Here is an 18898-nt window from a genome sequence, read left to right as displayed (position 1 = left end):
CAGCAAGTATATCTACAACTCCAAAAACAACAACTGTTTCCGTATCTACAACAGGTTTCTCAAAAAGCACGCCTATACCACCAACAACACCAGTAATTCAGTTATCATCCACTGTTACAACCAACTTATCAACATCAGTTGAGTTTACTGTAACTGGCTCAAGTACTTTTCAAACATCCAGACCATTAGAGCCAACCACTCTTACTTCTACCCCTGAATGTAATTGTTATTGGTCAAAATGGGATGACTTTGGTGGACCAACAAAAGGTCCAGATGGTGGTGAATTAGTACCTATTGAAAGAATAGCGGAAACCATATGCTCAGCATTAAAAGAAATAGAGTGTCGTGCAAAACATTATCCCAGAGTTCCTCTTTCACAGCTTGGCCAGGATGTGAAGTGCAATAATAAAGATGGACTTGTATGCTTAAACAAGAACCAAAGTCTTGCACAGCAATGCTTTGACTATGAGATTAGAGCATTCTGTTGTGATGAAAACTGTGCCAACATGACCACACAGACCTATAATACAGCTCCTAAATCTTCAACAGGCAACCATACACCATCAGGTACAACATCAGTAATTCAACATACCTCTAGTGTTGAAAGTATATCCACGGGTTCAACAGCTCCGGATTCTGCTAGTACACCTTTACCAACATTTTCATCTAGTATGCCTACGCCACTTACTATGGCATCAGTGAGCCTTATTTCTTCCACTAAGACAATTATTTCAACAAACCCTTTAAAAACTTCACCAACATTCACGCCATTAATAACAAATAATTTCACTTTTAGCCCTGGATGTAACTGTCATTGGTCAGATTGGAATGACTTTGGTGGACCAACAGCAGGTCCAGATGGTGGTGAAATAGTAACATTTGAAAGAATATCTGACATGCATGCTACCATATGCTCAGCACTAACAGAAATACAGTGTCGTGCAAAACATTATCCAACAGTTGCTCTTTCACAGCTTGGCCAGGTTGTGAAATGCGATACAAAGGATGGACTAGTTTGCTTGAACAAACACCAAGGTCTTGCACAACAGTGCTATGACTATGAGATTAGAGTGTTATGTTGTGATGAAAACTGTGACAAGATCACAACACAGACCTTTAGTACAGCTCCTATAACATGTTTCCTCAGGGTGCTCCGGTTTCCCCCACAGTCCAAAGACATGCGCTATAGGGGAATTGAATGAACTAAATTGGCCGTAGTGTATGAGTGTGAATTAGAGTGTATGGGTGTTTCCCAGTACTGTGTTGCAGCTGGAAGGGCATCCACTGCGTAAAACATATGCTGGAATAGTTGCTTGACCTAAAAGTTTGATTTGGTTATTAATAAACTATAAAACATTTAGTTTTAGTTGCTAGATCATCTAACTGTTGTAATTCATCTCAGGATAATGTGGCTTTTCATACGCAATTGGGGATTGTATTAAAATATAGAATTTAATATTGGCGTTTCATTGCTCTGTGGCGACCCCAGATTAATAAAGGCACTAAGAAAATGAATGAATGAATAATTTAATATTTATGTTTTGCGCGTTAAATGTAAAGGACAGATGTATTAGTATTTATAGAGCGTCAACAAAAATGTTGTAAGTTATTAATTTAGATTTTGAGAACTTTTTATTATTATGTACTATTTCAGCAGGCTTTAGAAAAGAAAACGTTATGCAATGAGCATTTAATTACATTTTTACCCACAGAGTGATTTTGCTGCATAAAGCATATGTTAAAGTTTAATTATTACAATAATAATTAATTCTTAAAGTAAATATGCCAAAGGGTTACCGCTTTTCTGTCTTCATGTGGAAGGTTGTGTTAAGAAAATGTTAATTACATATTGATTGTTTTCGTTCCTCAAGAATGACCCAAATGCTTTTTGACTGGAAAATAATTCTATAAATTCAGCACAATTTAAAAATATGCTGTGATTAAACTATTAATCTGCTGACAGCTCTATAATTATGTTTATGCTTGAAATGGTAAAACCAACTGAAAATACAGAAAACAAAATAAATTATGGATATTAAAATAAATAATATAGTTGTGTTTAGTAATCTGGTCCAACACTGAAGCAATGCAAATCCTCATTACTGTTTTGTTTCATTCATTTATTTTCCCTCCGCTTTATTAATCAGGGGTTGCTACATTGGAATGAACCGCCAACTTATCCAGCATATGTTTTACACAACTGATGCCCTTTCAGCAGCAATCCAGTGCTGGGAAACACCCATACACACTCATTCACACACATACACTACGGCCAATTTAGCTTTTTCAATTCCCCGATATAGTGCATGTGTTGGACTGTGGGAGAAACCGGAGCACCCGGAGGAAACCCATGCCAACACGGGGAGAACAACTCCACACAGAAATGCCAAATGACCTAGCCAGGACTCTAACCAGTGACCTTCTTGCTGTGAGGTGACAGTGCTAACCACTGAGCCACCGTGCCACCCTGTTTTGTTTCAATTCAGATATAAATTTAGATCTGTTTTATTATGTCAGATTACACCTTGCCATGTGAACTGTTGTTTTGCAGGAATTCAGCTATGAAATTAAGCATGCAGAGCTGGCCAAAAAGACTCTTGACATCTCAGTGGGACTACGACATTGGCAAATGCAATGATTATATAGGTATGTCCATTTACATTCAAATATAGAATTTCTACAGTTTTCTGCATCAGTGTGTTTACATCCGGTGTTAACATCTGTCTTAACACATTATAATTACATATGTGATACATATTCATTTTGTGAAGCATGTGAAGATGTTTACAAAGTGTACTCAGTGTCTATGTTTCAAATTGATCATTTTGAAGTATATTTGAATGTTAATGTCTATAAAAATAATGGGCCAGATTTACTATCGGCTCATGCTAGCACAAACCCTTACTTGGTGTTTCAAAACATTTATTACAAAAAGTTATTATGCAGCTGACCTTATTGCTTGAATAAAAAATATATGTATGAGTTTTCTTTAATATAGCAGACAGTTGGAGTCTTTCAGCAGGGTTTGTTGGGGAAAATGTGCTCGTATTTGTGCCATTCTTCTTGCTTGTTGAACTGTTTTCTAAAATGTCACATTTGCAAAGCACTAATATTGGAAAGGAATTGACTTACATAATAAAGAATATTCAAATTATGTAATATAGATGTATCTTTTACAGAAATACATATCACAGTTGCCATGTGCTGATATTTGTAATTCAAGATTCTGGTTTCAGTGGTATTACTGATTATATTTGTCTTATAAAAAAAATAAATAAATAAATAAAAAATATTAATAAATAAACTAATAAATAATAATTAATATTATTAATAATAATTCCTTACATATAGTGCTTTTCTGGACACTCATATGGTAGTTTAATATCTCACAAACAAAAATTTGAATTACAAATATCAGTGCATTGCATGCATTCATATAAATATTATGCAAGATATACAGCATAATTTGGGCTTATATAATTTGAATAGGCTTCATTATGCAAGTCAGTGCTTTTGGACGTGCTTTTTGTGTCTTTTGTGCATTTGTGTTCTTTAATTTGCACACTGCCAGTAGTTCACCCACACAACTTTCTACTCCCCTCAGTGTGTTTATAAGATTGCACATTTATACTAATTTGTCCTGTTAGTGTCTCCTAAAAGGATTGTTCGCTCAAAAATCTAAATTGTGTCATCATTTATTGGCCTGTTTTGTTTCTTTCGTCTGTTGAACACATAGAAGGATCATTTAAAAAATGCTGAAAACCTGTAGCCATTGACTTCAATAGTATTTTGATAGTATCGTGATGATGATATTATCCTCAACATCAATTTTATTGTGACTGGATATGATATCATTTATCGACCCAGCCCTAGTTAGAATGTGGGTTAGGTTTACGGTTAGTTGCATAATGTTCCCAAAACAATAAAATATCTGTAAATTAGCAATTTTACGTATTTTGTGGTTCAAGTTTTTATTTTCCCCATTTATTTATGCTTTTAAGTTGCATTATGGGACCTTGATTTTGAACTTTTAACCTTGTAAAGTTAAAAAAAAGTGACTTTTATGAACATTTAATAGTTTAAAGTGATATATTGTCTAGGTTGGTCCTACAAAATCCTTATTTAACAGACTTATTCTCTATATATTAATTCTTATCCATAATGTTATTTATAAACAGCTAAAATGTCAATTAAAGTCACTTTGTTAAACTGTAGAGTCAAATTGTCAGCATAAAAAGTCAACAGAGCAGCGAGGAAGCTCCCATAATGCTATTCACCACCGTAAATAAACAGAAAACACTTGTTAATCGCATACAGGATACAGCAATGTTAATTAACAGATATTTTTTACAGTGTAATTATGCATAATAATTCATGTAATTGCCTATAGTAAATGCATGAAAGGTGTAACTACGTCACCTTAAATGAAAGTGTCACCAAATGTTTTAATACCACTTTATATATTTCGTTGTCAGGAGGCTGCCAGTTGGGTATCACTGCCAAAGGTGAGCGTTTGAAGCAATGGTATGAATGCCTAAAAGATTAAAGACAAGGGAAGATCGAGCGTTGGCATACTCTGCTGAACGAGAATCACATCTCCAGTGATTAAGGCTCCTAAAGCGTCCTGCATGCCTTCGACAGTTTCACGTCCTTAAGTTGTACTCGGCCCATCTGCCAACATACATTCGCCCTCAACTAACTGCATATCTCGGTCTTACCGATCTTGTTATTTCGGGCTGACACCATGATATGCTTTCAAGGAACAAACGTGATGTCTGGAGCTCTTCTGTTCACTGTGATCCACACGAAATGACTATAGGTTTAGGATTGAAGTGTAAAAGAACTGCCACAATTATGTTCACGTCACGTTCTCTTATCTTTACCCAGTAGCATTGTGTTTTGTTTTGAATTATAGTTTAAGAATAGCTGTAAAGACTCCAATAGTTACCTTGTCGTGGGAATGCGTTATCATGTCTCTCTTGTAAAAAGCATCAGAAAAAAATGATTAAAAGAAAAGAGGCGGATACAGAATATCAAAGCCCTTATTTAACCAGTCTGAGAATGTTTACATGCCATATAGAATGTCAGTAAATGATTTCTTTTACACCAAAGACATTTTAGCCGCTTACTTAAACACCCCTTGAGAGCCGATTTTCCAGTTTTTGCAAACAAATATAGGCAAATAACATGTAGGCAATGTTTTACACAGCACAATAAGACGAATTCCAAAGAATGTTCGAGCGGTGGGTTGCACCATTAAGCATTAAATTAAACTAAGTTAAGAGAGATTCGAAGATTGTTGACCTACTACTTTGTTTTTAAATCAAGCTGTGAATTAAATTCGAAATGGATAAACAAAATCAGGGATTAGAATTTTCAACTTTTAATTCTCGACTGCACACTCTACGCTGGATGGGGACTTAATGAAAATGATAATGGTTCGTTTTGGGTTCATTTATTACATTTTTTTGTACACCTGCCACAGAGGGTTTTGTTTTGTGTGTGTTGCAATGTTGAATGAAACAATATGGAAGCCTGTTCCGCCACTGAATAAAAATAAAAACAGATTATTGTGACTTAATCTCAGAATGCATGATACAAACTCACAATTCGGACTTTTTTTCCCCACATAGTTGTGAGATTTAAATTAAAACGATTAAGTCAGAATGCGAGATAACTCAGAACTCTCAATTCTGAGTTATAAAGTCACAATAACCCTTTTTATTTTTTATTCAGAGGCAGCAACGGGCTTCATAAAACAATGATATCAAATTTAGATAGACCATAATTAATACACTCCCAAAAGACAAAGCTAAGATAAGCTAATATATACAAAATCACCTAAATGACGTTTAATTGTCGGGAAATCATTAAGTAGAAATGGAAATGTTAGTGTGTCGTGTCATATTCGTGCATCATGAGATTTCGCACCCATTGGAAATCCCCAACACTGGTTTGCCCTCTCTTCTATTTGAACATAAATTGTGAACTAATAATGCGATATCACCAAACACAATGCCAGCAAAACATCCTTAAAAGTTACCCCAGGCAATAATAAAGAAGAGAATTTCTGATCATGCAAAATAAAAAACTAGTAAAAATGAATAAAATATGTATCTCCTTTGATGTTTTTTGAACATTATAATTGGTTGCAATCATTTAAAAGACATGCACTGAAAATAGGGCTTAAACAAGGTGCTTGTAGAAGGTTAAATACTAAACCTGAAGTTTAAAACCAGTAATGGAGAAACTAGAATAAAGTTAATCTGTTATAAATTTATTTATTTATTAATTTAAGTGGATTGAACATAAACAATTAAGTTGTCCAAAAAAACCCACAAGAATTATGTGGTTTCCGCTCATTTTAATAAGTAGTTTGAACAAACAGCAAACTTTTTTGAGTCTGTCTGTCTGTCTCTCTCTCTCTCTCTCCTCTCTCTTCTATCTATCTATCTATCTATCTATCTATCTATCTATCTATCTATCTATCTGTCTGTCTGTCTGTCTGTCTGTCTGTCTGTCTGTCTGTCTCTATCCTCTATCTATCTATCTATCTGTCTGTCTGTCTGTCTGTCTGTCTATCTGTCTTTAACAAAAAGTATGTGTGGTGCAACAACCTTGATTTACTCAACATTTAATCCTTTTTGGTCCAACCTACCCGAACAGTCTAAACCAGATCATTATGAATAATTTTATGTGACTGTTTGACAAGATACATATAGACTTAGCTTATATAGTCCTTATAATGAACACAGTGTTTGTAACACATTGCTTGGTACTGTATGTCTGGTTTACAACAACATTTCTATGTGAGCACACTATCCTGCAAAAACCCCTTCAAGCGGCATCTTATTAGGGTCTATAATGCGCAGATAACACAATTGCCTTGTGTGAAGAGAACCATTAACATGGCTTCAATGGACAATGAAATTACATCATAAAAGACGAGGCTAAAAAATAATCTAATGGCTGTGAAGCAAGCCGAGTTCACTCGAATTACTCACCCTGCAGTCCAATCACATGGGAAAATTACAAGGGAAGCACATTACAAAGGAATGACCTAAACATTTCTATTATTTGCTGTTTTTATGTCCAGCTCTTATGCATGAGAGTGTCTTCGATCAAAGTGAATACAATTCTTTAAAAAAAAAAAGCATTTAAAAATACGCTGGGGTGCACACATTCAATTTGTGTTGGGACAACATGAAGGAATTAAGTTAAAGAGATAGTTCACCCAAAAAATAAACAATTTACTCACTGTGTACTCACCCTCAAGTGGTTACAAACATTAGCTTCTTTATTCTGTGAAACAACTAAGTATTTTGAATGAAGCTGTAAACATGTAACCATTGACTTCCATAGTAAGAAAAACAAATACTATGGAAGTCAATGGTTACAGGTTTACAACATTTTTTTTTTCAAGATATCTTCTTTTGTGTTCAACAGGTATTGAAAGAAGTAAAGTGCAAGTACATTATGACAGAATTTTCAGTTTCAGTGAGTGAGCTAGCCCTTTAGCTTATTAGTTTTTACAATTTAAGTGGATTGGACTTAAAACATTAAGCTGTCCTAATTAACCGTCAAGAAGTGTGCCGCTCCAGCTTATTTTAAATAAGCAGTTTGAACAAAAGCAAACATCCTTTTTTGAGTGCTTATATGAAACTACTGTTTACCAACAAACACTTCATAGGTGTCGACACTTCTGGGTTACACAGGATTATCTACATTATCAGCTGAATTTGAGTTTTAAAAAAAATACGCTTTGAAGGATTTTTGGACGTCATTGCAAACTCAGGATTTTATACAGTATACTATTACTACTATAAATCACTGATCAAATATTAATGCCCAATACACAAAAAGTTACATGGTTGCCTTGCATTTTAAAGTTGAATCAAATTAATCTTATGGGTTATTTTAACTTAAATTACATGAAACTGACTTAAACAGCTTGTACACTACCAATAATGCTCAGCTCTTTGGTCTTGTTTCTTGTCCAAATTCTTAAGTCAAGAAGCTTTTTCCAGACAAGCAAAACATATTGTCTTTAAATTAAGTGAGATTTATCCAACACAATCTCACGAAATTCGTAACTTTTTGATTTAGTGGCTAATTCGTACGAATTCGTACGATCTAATTCGTACAATTTAGTACGATTTGCTCATCCGCCAATGACGGTTGGGTTTAGGGGCGGGGGGTATAGGTGCCACGCCCTCCTTTTTAAAATCGTACAATTTCGTACGACTGAACTCGTACGAATTCATACGAATTAGCCACTAAAGTGTCAAAACGTAAAATACTTACGTTTCTCGTGAGATCAGGCCTGCATTATCCTAGAACAAGCAAATAATATGCCAATGGGGTAAGCAAAATAATCTCATGTCAAAAGGAATACCAAGTTTGTTTCGCTTACCCCATTGGCAGATTATTTTGCTTGTTTTAAGGAAAAACTCTCTTCATTTTGACACATTAAGACAATATTGTACACTGGTCTATAAAATGCTTCTTCATGTAAGAGTTTTAGATATTGTACTTCAAACAAGACAAAGCGCAGTTTTTGTGCGTAAAACAGATCATTGTATTACAGTATAACCCAACACTGCTCTATCAGGCTTGTGTGAAGAACCTGGGAAGTGTGGATGCCTGTTGTTTGACATCTCTGACACTTTAAAGGGGTCATGCCATAAAAAATTGTGATATTTGTTGCTATAGAACAAGACAAAATCTTGGTAGATTGATTTTTATTTTTTGCAGTGTATAAAATTCCACCTAATAAAAAAAGTAAGGTTGGGCATGACCTCTTTAATCATTTACCCACCAAGCAATTTTGTGTTTAAATTACGTCTAATAGACATCCAAATATAGACATCTAGCTATAACAGGAAAATTTGGGATGTGAGTGGAAAATCTAATAGAGAGAACATTAAAAGTGATTATTTAAATGAACTAAAGTAAACCCATTGCTTTAAAGAGACAAGTTTGAATTTAGTAAAAGTGAAATGAACCCATTGTAACTTGGAATGGTTGAGTTGATTTAACTTAATTTTTATAATTATGCACATAGTCCATTTACTTTCACATTTATAGCAAAAGGTTTTACTCACTTTTTAAGTAAACAATTTTTTTTCAGTGTAATAATAGTCTAAAATAGACAGATTGGACATGTTTAGTCATTTATTTCTGTCTATTTGATAACTAGACTATTTTTAGACTATTTTAGACATCTCTATGACAGCCAAAGTTTTAGCCAAGCTGTCTATGTTCGAATGTTTATTAGTCGTCTTTTTAACACAAAATAAATGCTAGTTGGGTCAGATACTTAAATCAAAATGATGAATGTCCTTGTTGCATTGATTTTCTTCATGAGACTTCACATAAAGAGCTTTGATTGTATCAATGATATCTGTCATTCAGTAACAAACATAATATAGCACAAGCAGTCAGATATTAAGACCATATTTGCCAGTTTACTTTGTGAATGTTTACTGCTATAATTTGTCTTTCATTAAATGATGCAAATGTGTATATATATACATAAATAAATAAATATATAGTGCATGACTTGCACAGCAGGGAAGTGTTTACTGTATGTCTGAACTTTTGCATGTAAAGATTTACTTGGAGTTCAAAACACAGAGGACTAATAAAAGTCAAGAAACTGCAGTCATCTGTTTGCTTCATTTATGCTCAGTGTGAACCCTCAGTGTGAATATTTAGTCCTAATTTTTATTTATTTGTCTGTGAAAATGAAAGCATAAGTGTACTGTTTAGCTTTAATTATTATTTTCATCTATATATTGAATTATACAGTGTTAATCAATGAAAAAAAAATGACCTTTTTACTCTATATATGCAGTTTTGTTTTAAGTACTCTTTGATTTGATCAAGATTTAGAAAATTTAGTATTATATTATATATATTATATTTATATTATTATTATATATTATTATATTATATATATTATATTATCGAATCAAAATCTCCACCAAACTTTAAGGTTTTTGATTAGTTTTGAACCATAACATCCCATAAATAAGTTTATTTATAAGTTTTTTTGTGTGTTGAAAGCATCGCCAGGTTATGTCACCGAATAAGGATTGGCTTAAGGTTATTATTCAGGAAAACATGTGTGAGAAAACCAGAACACACTGTTTCGTTTCTTACAAAGCGAGTTTTAAACATGTCAAATGTTGGCTTAAAAAAAGGCTGTGTAAATATTTGCATACGTCCAATTGACGTCTAATTGCATTGACAAATATTTCAGGGCACATATCAGACAATTCACTGTCGCACTTCAGAACACTACAGACGAGTCCCACCCATTCCCTGGACACGAATATAGATATTTAATTCCAAATGTACAAGTGTACCTTAAAATTTAATTACACTCTATTTCATTCACATTATAAATGTATAAATAAAGTATTTATTATGTTATACATTTGTATTTATTTCCTAAAATACTTAAAATTATACTTTCAATATACTTATATAAAAAATGTGTGACACTATCAGTTTAAAGTGACATTTCTTGTTTTCATTCATCCACTTGTCTTTATATTTATGGTTTTTGGTGTATTTGTGGTCACTATCAATGATTATTGTTTTTCTGAAGACAATGTTTCTTTTTTCAATTGAGCAACAACAGATTGTGATCTAACACAAATAGCAAAAAAACAGTAAATGAGACAAAACTAATGCAAAAAAGAGAGACAGAGAGACGGTCAACGATTGAGCAGATTCATCAAAATAATTAATGGATAAAATATGACTAAATTAATTTAAACACTACCTAATAGCAGATAGTAGCACTACAGTATTATTTACATTAACTGTTCATTCAAAACAAAACTTTGCCTGTGAGATGTATTTAATGTTTGCTGTGCAAACAATAATAGTAATATTTTTGGCTGATCTATTTATATGTGCACTTCATTGTGTGAGACAAAAGCTGATAAAAATCACAGATTGTTTTTTATTGACAGTTTATAGTTTTTCTGATTACAGTTTAATAATAAATAAAATCTAAATTATTTTATTCATTCATTAATTTTCTTTTGGCTTAGTCCCTTATTTATCAGGGTTTGCTACATGGGAATTAACCACTAACTATTCCAGTATATGTGTTATGCAGCGGATGCCCTTCCAGCCACAATAAATACTGGAAAACACACATACACTCTCACTTTCTCACACACACTCATACACTATACGGCCAATTTAGTTAATCAATTCCCCTATAGCGCATGTGTTTGGACTGTGGAGGAAAGCAGAGCATCCGGTGGAAACCCACACCAACATGGGGAGAACATGCAAACACAACACAAAAATGTCAACTGACCCAGCCGGAGCACGAACCAGTGACCTTCATGCTATGAGGTGACAGTGCGACACCACTGAGCCACACAAAATATATTGTAGTATAATATAAAAGATAATATTAAAGATAAAATCCAATAATATTTTTGGACTAGAAAACCAGCATGTCCATTCTGCTTGCTTTCAGAGATATGTTTTAATGTGTAATTCAGTTTTTATTTCTAAGATATTTTGTATTAAATCATTAATAAACCCTTGCATTATGTAAATCTCAATATTAGGCATGGGCTGGTATAAGATTCTGACAGTATGATAACCTTGGATAAAAATTATATGGTTTCCGCTACATTCATTCTTCCATGGCGGAGTGCCATGCCAAAATTGATCCCGCCACAGCTACATTACAGCTTTTCATCCAAAATATTCAGTCGTGTTTTTTTAAGAGCGGGTGATAATCGCACCAAAACGTATTAAAAGGTAAGTGAATTATAACAGCATGAACTTTTCTGTAACCGTAGTAGTGCTCTGCATCATTTGTTTAACCCTTTAAGGTTACATGCTGACTGACTGGCTGACTGACAGGTGCGTGAGGCCAGCAAGCACGACGTATAGCCGTTTCACTTTACTTCAGGATGCATTAATGCTGCTCTTTAGGTCTATTGGAGACATTCTTAAATATTCCTAGCAACTCTAATAAATGTTGGCGACATTCTCATTACATAAATGCACTAAATCACACTTCAGCAGCGTTTATTTGAGAGCGCACAAGAAGATCTGCGCTTGAGCAGCATGTATTTGAGGGGGCGTGCGAGAAGTTTTGTGCACGAGCAGAGGAAATCGGCGCACAAGCAAAGAGATTGACATGCTCGTAGGCTATTACATAAATGCGATCTTGAATTGTAATACTGCGCACACATCTGTCATTGAAATAACACCACAGATAGTTGGTAGATCTGTGTAAAAAAGGCCTGCCGCCACAGCTGGAAAAAATCCTAGAGGAAATACTGAATATATTGTATTTTTTGAAAGATTTATGATATTTTGGAGCAGTAAACACGTCAGGCTATATAATTCAAATGAATGATTGACTTCTGCTGTCTTCATTTGTTTCAAAACTTAAAACGACATCTTTGGATATTTTTTCTGCTGGAGATACTGTTGTCCTAAAAAAAAAGTTAATAAAACACATACCTTACACATACCTTAGGAACGGTATTACAGAACATTTTGGCAGTTTTAAAACCTTGGTTTTCTCAATATGCACATGTGGTATTTCAATATATTGCAGCCTTTTACAGTAGAGTGACAGCTGAAAATGTACATGCATTTTATGCAAGTGTTTTTTTAATACTGTCAATAAAAACATCAGCAACGACAACAAACAGCATCTCTTTGCTTATTTTGGCCTCTGAATAAAACAAGATTGGCATCAATTACAGCCTCAAGTTACGCAACAGTCATGCATTGCTGGATGTTCTGGATTGGGATTTCATTAATAACTTCTCTTTCCTTCTACTCTGACACCACCTATTATTTTGTGTCAGTTCATGCTGCCGTTTAATCCATAAATTGGTGCTATAAATTTTTCCTGTATTTCATAATTCACACTTGCTATTGCAATAATTCATCTCCATGCTCATATCAGCTCTAAACACTTTCTAAATATAGCATCTTATATTAATGCCATTTTACAAGTTCTCTCATAGTCTAATTTACTATAATCTCCTATTTAGTTCAATAACATTTTGCCTACAGTTTGCATGACTGCTGTTAGACAGGTAAATATACAAACCCACAACATTTCCATGGTAAAATCCATTCCTCATCTTATTGTTGATGTGACAGAAAGTCTAAAAGTGACAGAGAATTGTACAACATGAACCAATTATCTGCTGATCACTGCACACATGAAAACAACTGAACTGATGTTGTGACTTTAAGAGCTGACATGTATCCAGGTGTAAAATCAAAATAAATGATAAAATAATCAATCAATAAAATGACAGAAAAAAAAAGTGTATTACCGGCTTTTGTGACATAAACATATCTGTCCCTACACCGTAAGCCATAGCACAATCGCCTCACGGCAAGAAGGTCGCTGGTTTGAGCCATGACTGGGTCAGTTGGCATTTCTGTGTGGAGTTGGCATGTTCTCCCCGTGTTCGCGTGGGTTTCCTCTGGGTGCTCTGGTTTCCCTCATAGTCCAAAAACATGAGGTATAGGTGAATTGTGTAAGCTAAATCGTCCATTTTATATGTGTGTGAATGAGTATGTATAGGTTGCAGCTGGAAGGGCATCCGCTGTGTAAAACATATGCTGGATAAGTTGGCGGTTCATTCCGCTGTGGCGACCCCAGATTGATAAAGGGACTAAGCCAAAAAGAAAAAGAATGAAAAACTAAACCTATGGGCGGCATGGTGGCTCAGTGTTTAACACTGTCGCCTCACAGCAAGAAGGATGCTGGTTCGCATCCATAAGGGGTACTGTTTAATTTAAAGTACAATTCACACAATTACCAAATCATTAAGCTACTAATTAGATGCTAATTATTAGCTAGTAAGATAGTAGTTGGGTTTAGGTGTTGGCAAGGATTAGAGATGTAGTATAAGATTACACTTTATAAGTGGTAATAAGCAGTTAATTTATGTAAATTAGTTTAATTGTCACCACTTACAAGTTGAAAACAATACAAAGATGATTAAATTGATGAGTTTTTGTCTTGTTTCAAGTCCAATCTACAACTTCCGAAATCAAAAGTCAAGACAAGAAGCATGTTTTTAGAAATAGGTGTTTTTCCTTAATAGAAGAAACAATAATTTGATCATTTGATTTGAAAATAAGATTAATTTGCTTATCCCATGGTGACACAGTGGCGCAGTAGGTAGTGTTGTCGCCTCACAACAAGAACGTTGCTGGTCCGAGCCTCAGCTGGGTCAGTTGGCGTTTCTGTGTGGAGTTTGCATGTTCTCCCTGCGTTCGCGTGGGTTTCCTCCGGGTGCTTCGGTTTTCCCCCACAGTCCAAAGACATGCGGTACAGGTGAATTGGTAGGCTAAATTGTTTGTAGTGTATGAGTGTGAATGAGTGTGTATGGATGTTTCCCAGAGATGGGTTGCAGCTGGAAGGGCATCCGCTGCATAAAAATTGGCGGTTCATTCCGTTGTGGGGACCCTGGATTAATAAAGGGACTAAGCTGAAAAGAAAATAAATGAATGAATGCTCATCTCATTTGTAGAATATTAAGCTTGTTTTAAGAAAAAATTCACTTAATTTTGACATTATTTCTGAAAATATTTGGACTAAAACATCTAAATAAGAAAAACATTTTTTGTAGTGTTTATTACTTTATAATAATATAACAAAAATTGTAAGTTTATAAACAAATTTGCTTTGTTGTTTGAAATTGTACTTTCATTTCACATTACTAAAATATCCAATTCAACAAAAAAGCTTCAAATGTTTCCATTCAAATCTCATTATACTACAAATTGCATGCATTCCCTCAATCTGAGGGTTGTTATTGACATTTTGACACACGGTTTCGTTCAGCCCCTCCTAGGCCTTCACACAATAGCGGGTGGTATAAAACAGAAAACACAAAGTCTTTCCATCCTCAAACACCTGTGGAGGATCCACAAATCCACAGGGCCAGCATGGGGAGAACTACCAGGATAGTGATATGGATGCTTGAATGGATAGTGCTATATTTTGGACTAAGCGCCTCTCAGACAGGTAAAATGGTTTTCTTTTATGAATATTATTGAATGCTGTTATAGTATGTGATTATTTTCAATGTGAACTTGATTGTTTGATTACTTTTTTAAATGACCTGCCTTGCTTTACCAGTTTTCCTCCCTCTATTGTGGCTGCATAAGCCAGAGAAACAATTCATGTGTAAGCAATCCTTAAGAAATAGTAAGAAGGCATTGTGGTTCATAATCTCAGTCTGACATTGATCAGTGATGTCCGTGCGACATTATTCATCATATGACCACAAAGTTTGGTCCCAAGATTACTAATTGTTTTACTATTCATTATTTAATTGTACTGTATTTCTTGACAGGTGATTTATTTACCATGGGGTGAAACCATGCAATGGCATTGGGAATTTATAGTAGACATTATCTCAAAATGAAAACATATGAATGGTGATTAGTCAATGAAACTTTTCTAAACTTTAAAAAAAAGATAACACTTTCATACTTATTCTTATTATTAACTAGTGACCTTTTACTTGCCTAATATTTTGATATGGGCTGTTTTTTAGTACTTATAAAGTATGATCTTATTCTACATCTCTAATCGTACTCAATACCTAAACCCACCGACTACCTTAACAACTATTAATAAACAGCTAATTAAGAGTTTATTAAGTTTATCGTTAATAGTTTGTTTATAGCTAGAATTCCACCTTAAAGTATAGTGTAACTAAAATAAACTCAATTACACTATGAAATGATTGTAAATATATAACAAAAATGGCAAAACTGGAAATATTTGTAACCAAGTGTTACTATTAAGATAAAATAAATTAAGTATACTAGTTGCATGTAATTAAAAGTGCATTATTATAGGGTTGTGTGTTACAGTGTTATCATGTTTATTATGACAAAAATATAAAAATAAAAGTGTATACCAGCTTTCCGCATAATAAATGCGTCCTGTTTAATTATTATTTTTTGCTGTAGAAATGTACATGCTTATGCGATACACCCACTGAAATATCATTCAGCAATCAGAAGATTTTAATTGCCTAAAATTAATTTTAGGAGCATTTTGTGTAACGACTGTGTTTTTTTGTAATTAAATCTATGTCAGAATAATAAATCGTTTCAGTTTTACATGTATATGCTGAATGGTGTTGGAACATTCACATATTATTTTGACCTTTCCCATGTTACATGTCTTGTCTATGAGCCTTCAGTTTTTCCTTACCCAGTAGAAAAGCTATTTGTAATGAACATTGATTCATCGTGTGGCTTTCTCTTTATCACATTATGTTTCTAGCCAGTATATGTTAAAGGTGCAAACACTTTCTAACACAAAATTAAATAAAGAGAATTTGTTAATTCAGCAGAAAATTATGTTGCATTTGCCTTACATTCTGTAAGTGTGTTTATATTTTTATTGTATTTTTACAGAATATTTCTGGCAACCATACACTGCAAAAAATGTATTTCTTGTCTTGTTTCTAGTCCAAATATCTAAAAATTCTTAAATTAAGAAGCATTGTCTTGAAAAACCAAAAGATTGTCTTGTCACTTAAAAAGTTAAGTGAGTTTTTCCCTTAAAAAACAAGCAAAATAATCTTGTTTTTCATTTTAACATAAGGTTATTTTGCTTTCCCAGCCCCATTGGCAGATTATTTTGTTTATTTAAAAAAAATACTAGCTTAAATTTTGTATATTTCTTAAAACAAGACAATATTTTTTGCTTGTCTGGGAAATGCTTGATTTCTATATTTTTAGATATTTAGACTAGAAACAAGACAAATAATCTAAGTAAAAAACACTTTTTATATTGTATTGTTTGTTTGTTTTTTTGCTGTTGAAATCTTATGTGAAATCTATCCCCTCCCACCCCTTAGGAATATTCCCTCTTCATAACAAACAAGTCTGTAGTACATGGGGGAACTACCACTTCAAGAAATTTGATGGACACTTTATCCACCTGGCATCCACATGTAATTTTCTCATGTCTGCAACATGTGGAAGCAATCAGAAGGATTTCTACATTCAGTTGAGACGCCAAGTGGAAAACGACCAACCAACTATCACTAACATCACAATGAAGCTGAGGAGCATTACAGTGGAGCTCAACAAAACCACTGTTAATGTAAACGGATCACCGTAAGTATTATGAGGTTAAAGGGACACTTCATTCAAAAATGTAAAAAAGCCAGGCATTGTAATATCAAGGAACATAATGACATTTTTACTAATATGCTACACATTTTATTTGCTATATATCTACAAAAGAACTAAAGAAAATTAAACTTGCAAACATTTGCGTGAAATACCCCCCTCACATGAAACATTAAATGAACTGAAATTAAATGAAAACTTAGTCATCATTTACTTATCCTCCACTTTCAAAACTGTTTCTTTCTTCTGTTGAACACAAAGGAAAATATACTGAAGCATGTTGGAAAAAACAGCCATTGACCTCCATATTTTGTTCCTGTACACTGCAAAAATCAATTAGTTGACTTTAAAAAAAGAGAGCAAACTCATTGCCTTATAATTAATAAGCAAATTATAATTATTAAAGTTAAGTCAATGGGTTTACTGACTTTTTAAAAAGTAACCAATCGCTTTTCACAGTGTACTATAGATGTCAATGGCTGCTTTCATCACAATATCTTGTTTTATGTTCAACATAAGAAGTTCATAAAGGTTTAGAACCACTTGAATGTGAGTAAATGTATGTTTTGAGTGTGAACTATCCCTTTAAATATGAGGGTCAGAATTACAGGAGAGTTTCATTGAATGTATATTTTCTGATAGGATGGATCTGCCTTTTAGCCACTCTGGTGTTCTCATTTATAAGAGTTCCTCCTACATAACAATCACTGCTACACTCGGACTAGTGGCCAAGTGGAACGAAGATGACTCTTTCACTGTGAGTTCGACATCAGTTTACAAAAACACTGATGTTTTGCAAGAAATAAGCTAGAATTTCTTTTCTTTATAGGTTGAATTGGACATGAGGTACCAAAATAAGACCTGTGGTTTATGTGGAGACTTCAGTGGCAACCGGTCACACAATGAGTTCCCTAAATATGGTAACTAATAATAAATACTTTAATATCACACAAAAATAACTTTTAAGGCAAATATTGTGTACATTAGCAAGTAAATGTGTATTTATAAATGTATAAATATGTGGAAAATACATAGAAATAGATAAAGATGTTCTTCCTTTGCCTAATTAATACTTTTTAAAATAAAAGTTTTGGATGAGTACGCACTATGAAAATCCAGACTTAATTTATAGCAGTTATATTTTAGTTATATTATATTTTCAGTTAAATATTAAAATATTTAACTGAAAAATTAAAACTGCACCTTAGTGTAGCTCTTTATCTGCTGATGCTTCAGTACAGGTGTTTTATAAAACAACAAACCTAAATAATTTTTCTGAATAATATATTTTTTTTGCATAACTACATGAACTTGTGTTTAATTAAGATGACAGATCTGATTATGGAGACTTTGTGAAGATGAATAGTTCAACAGATAGCTGTATGGAGCAGGTCAACTCAACTAAGGCATGTAAAAACATGGTAAGTTCTTTGTGTATGGATCTGTACTAGGTTTATTTAACTATATTTTGTTTTATAATGTTCTTTAACATCTAATTTTTCTACCCAATAATTTATTAATCCTTTTTTCAGAAGTAAAATCAAGATTGTGTTGATTTTATTAAATCATTGCCCTTTACACTGTCCACAACATCTGAAAGTGACCTCAATGTTTCTACACTTTTTCTATAAATCATGTCAGTGGCTTAGGTTATTCCCAGAAAGAAACACTGAATGGAATAATAATTTGTGGGGGGTCAGAACTGTAAAAGTAATAA

The 18898-nt window shown here is 33.6% G+C and overlaps 1 protein-coding gene across 1 annotated transcript in view; it reads left to right on the top strand.

Annotated features, from left to right (window-relative positions):
- The window catches only part of LOC130231474 (mucin-5AC), a 44952-nt gene that overhangs the window by 13514 nt on the left and 12540 nt on the right, over positions 1-18898 (top strand). The window contains exons 14-16 of the mRNA XM_056460808.1: positions 2552-2646; positions 16905-17166; positions 17824-17938. Of these exons, the coding sequence (XP_056316783.1) occupies positions 2552-2646; positions 16905-17166; positions 17824-17938 (472 nt within the window). The remainder of the gene's footprint in view (positions 1-2551; positions 2647-16904; positions 17167-17823; positions 17939-18898) is intronic.

Source organism: Danio aesculapii, chromosome 7 (genome assembly GCF_903798145.1).
Source record: "Danio aesculapii chromosome 7, fDanAes4.1, whole genome shotgun sequence".
NCBI lineage: Eukaryota > Metazoa > Chordata > Actinopteri > Cypriniformes > Danionidae > Danio > Danio aesculapii.
The sequence above is the reverse complement of the archived record's forward strand: the minus strand, read 5'-3'. Positions and strand labels throughout refer to the sequence as shown.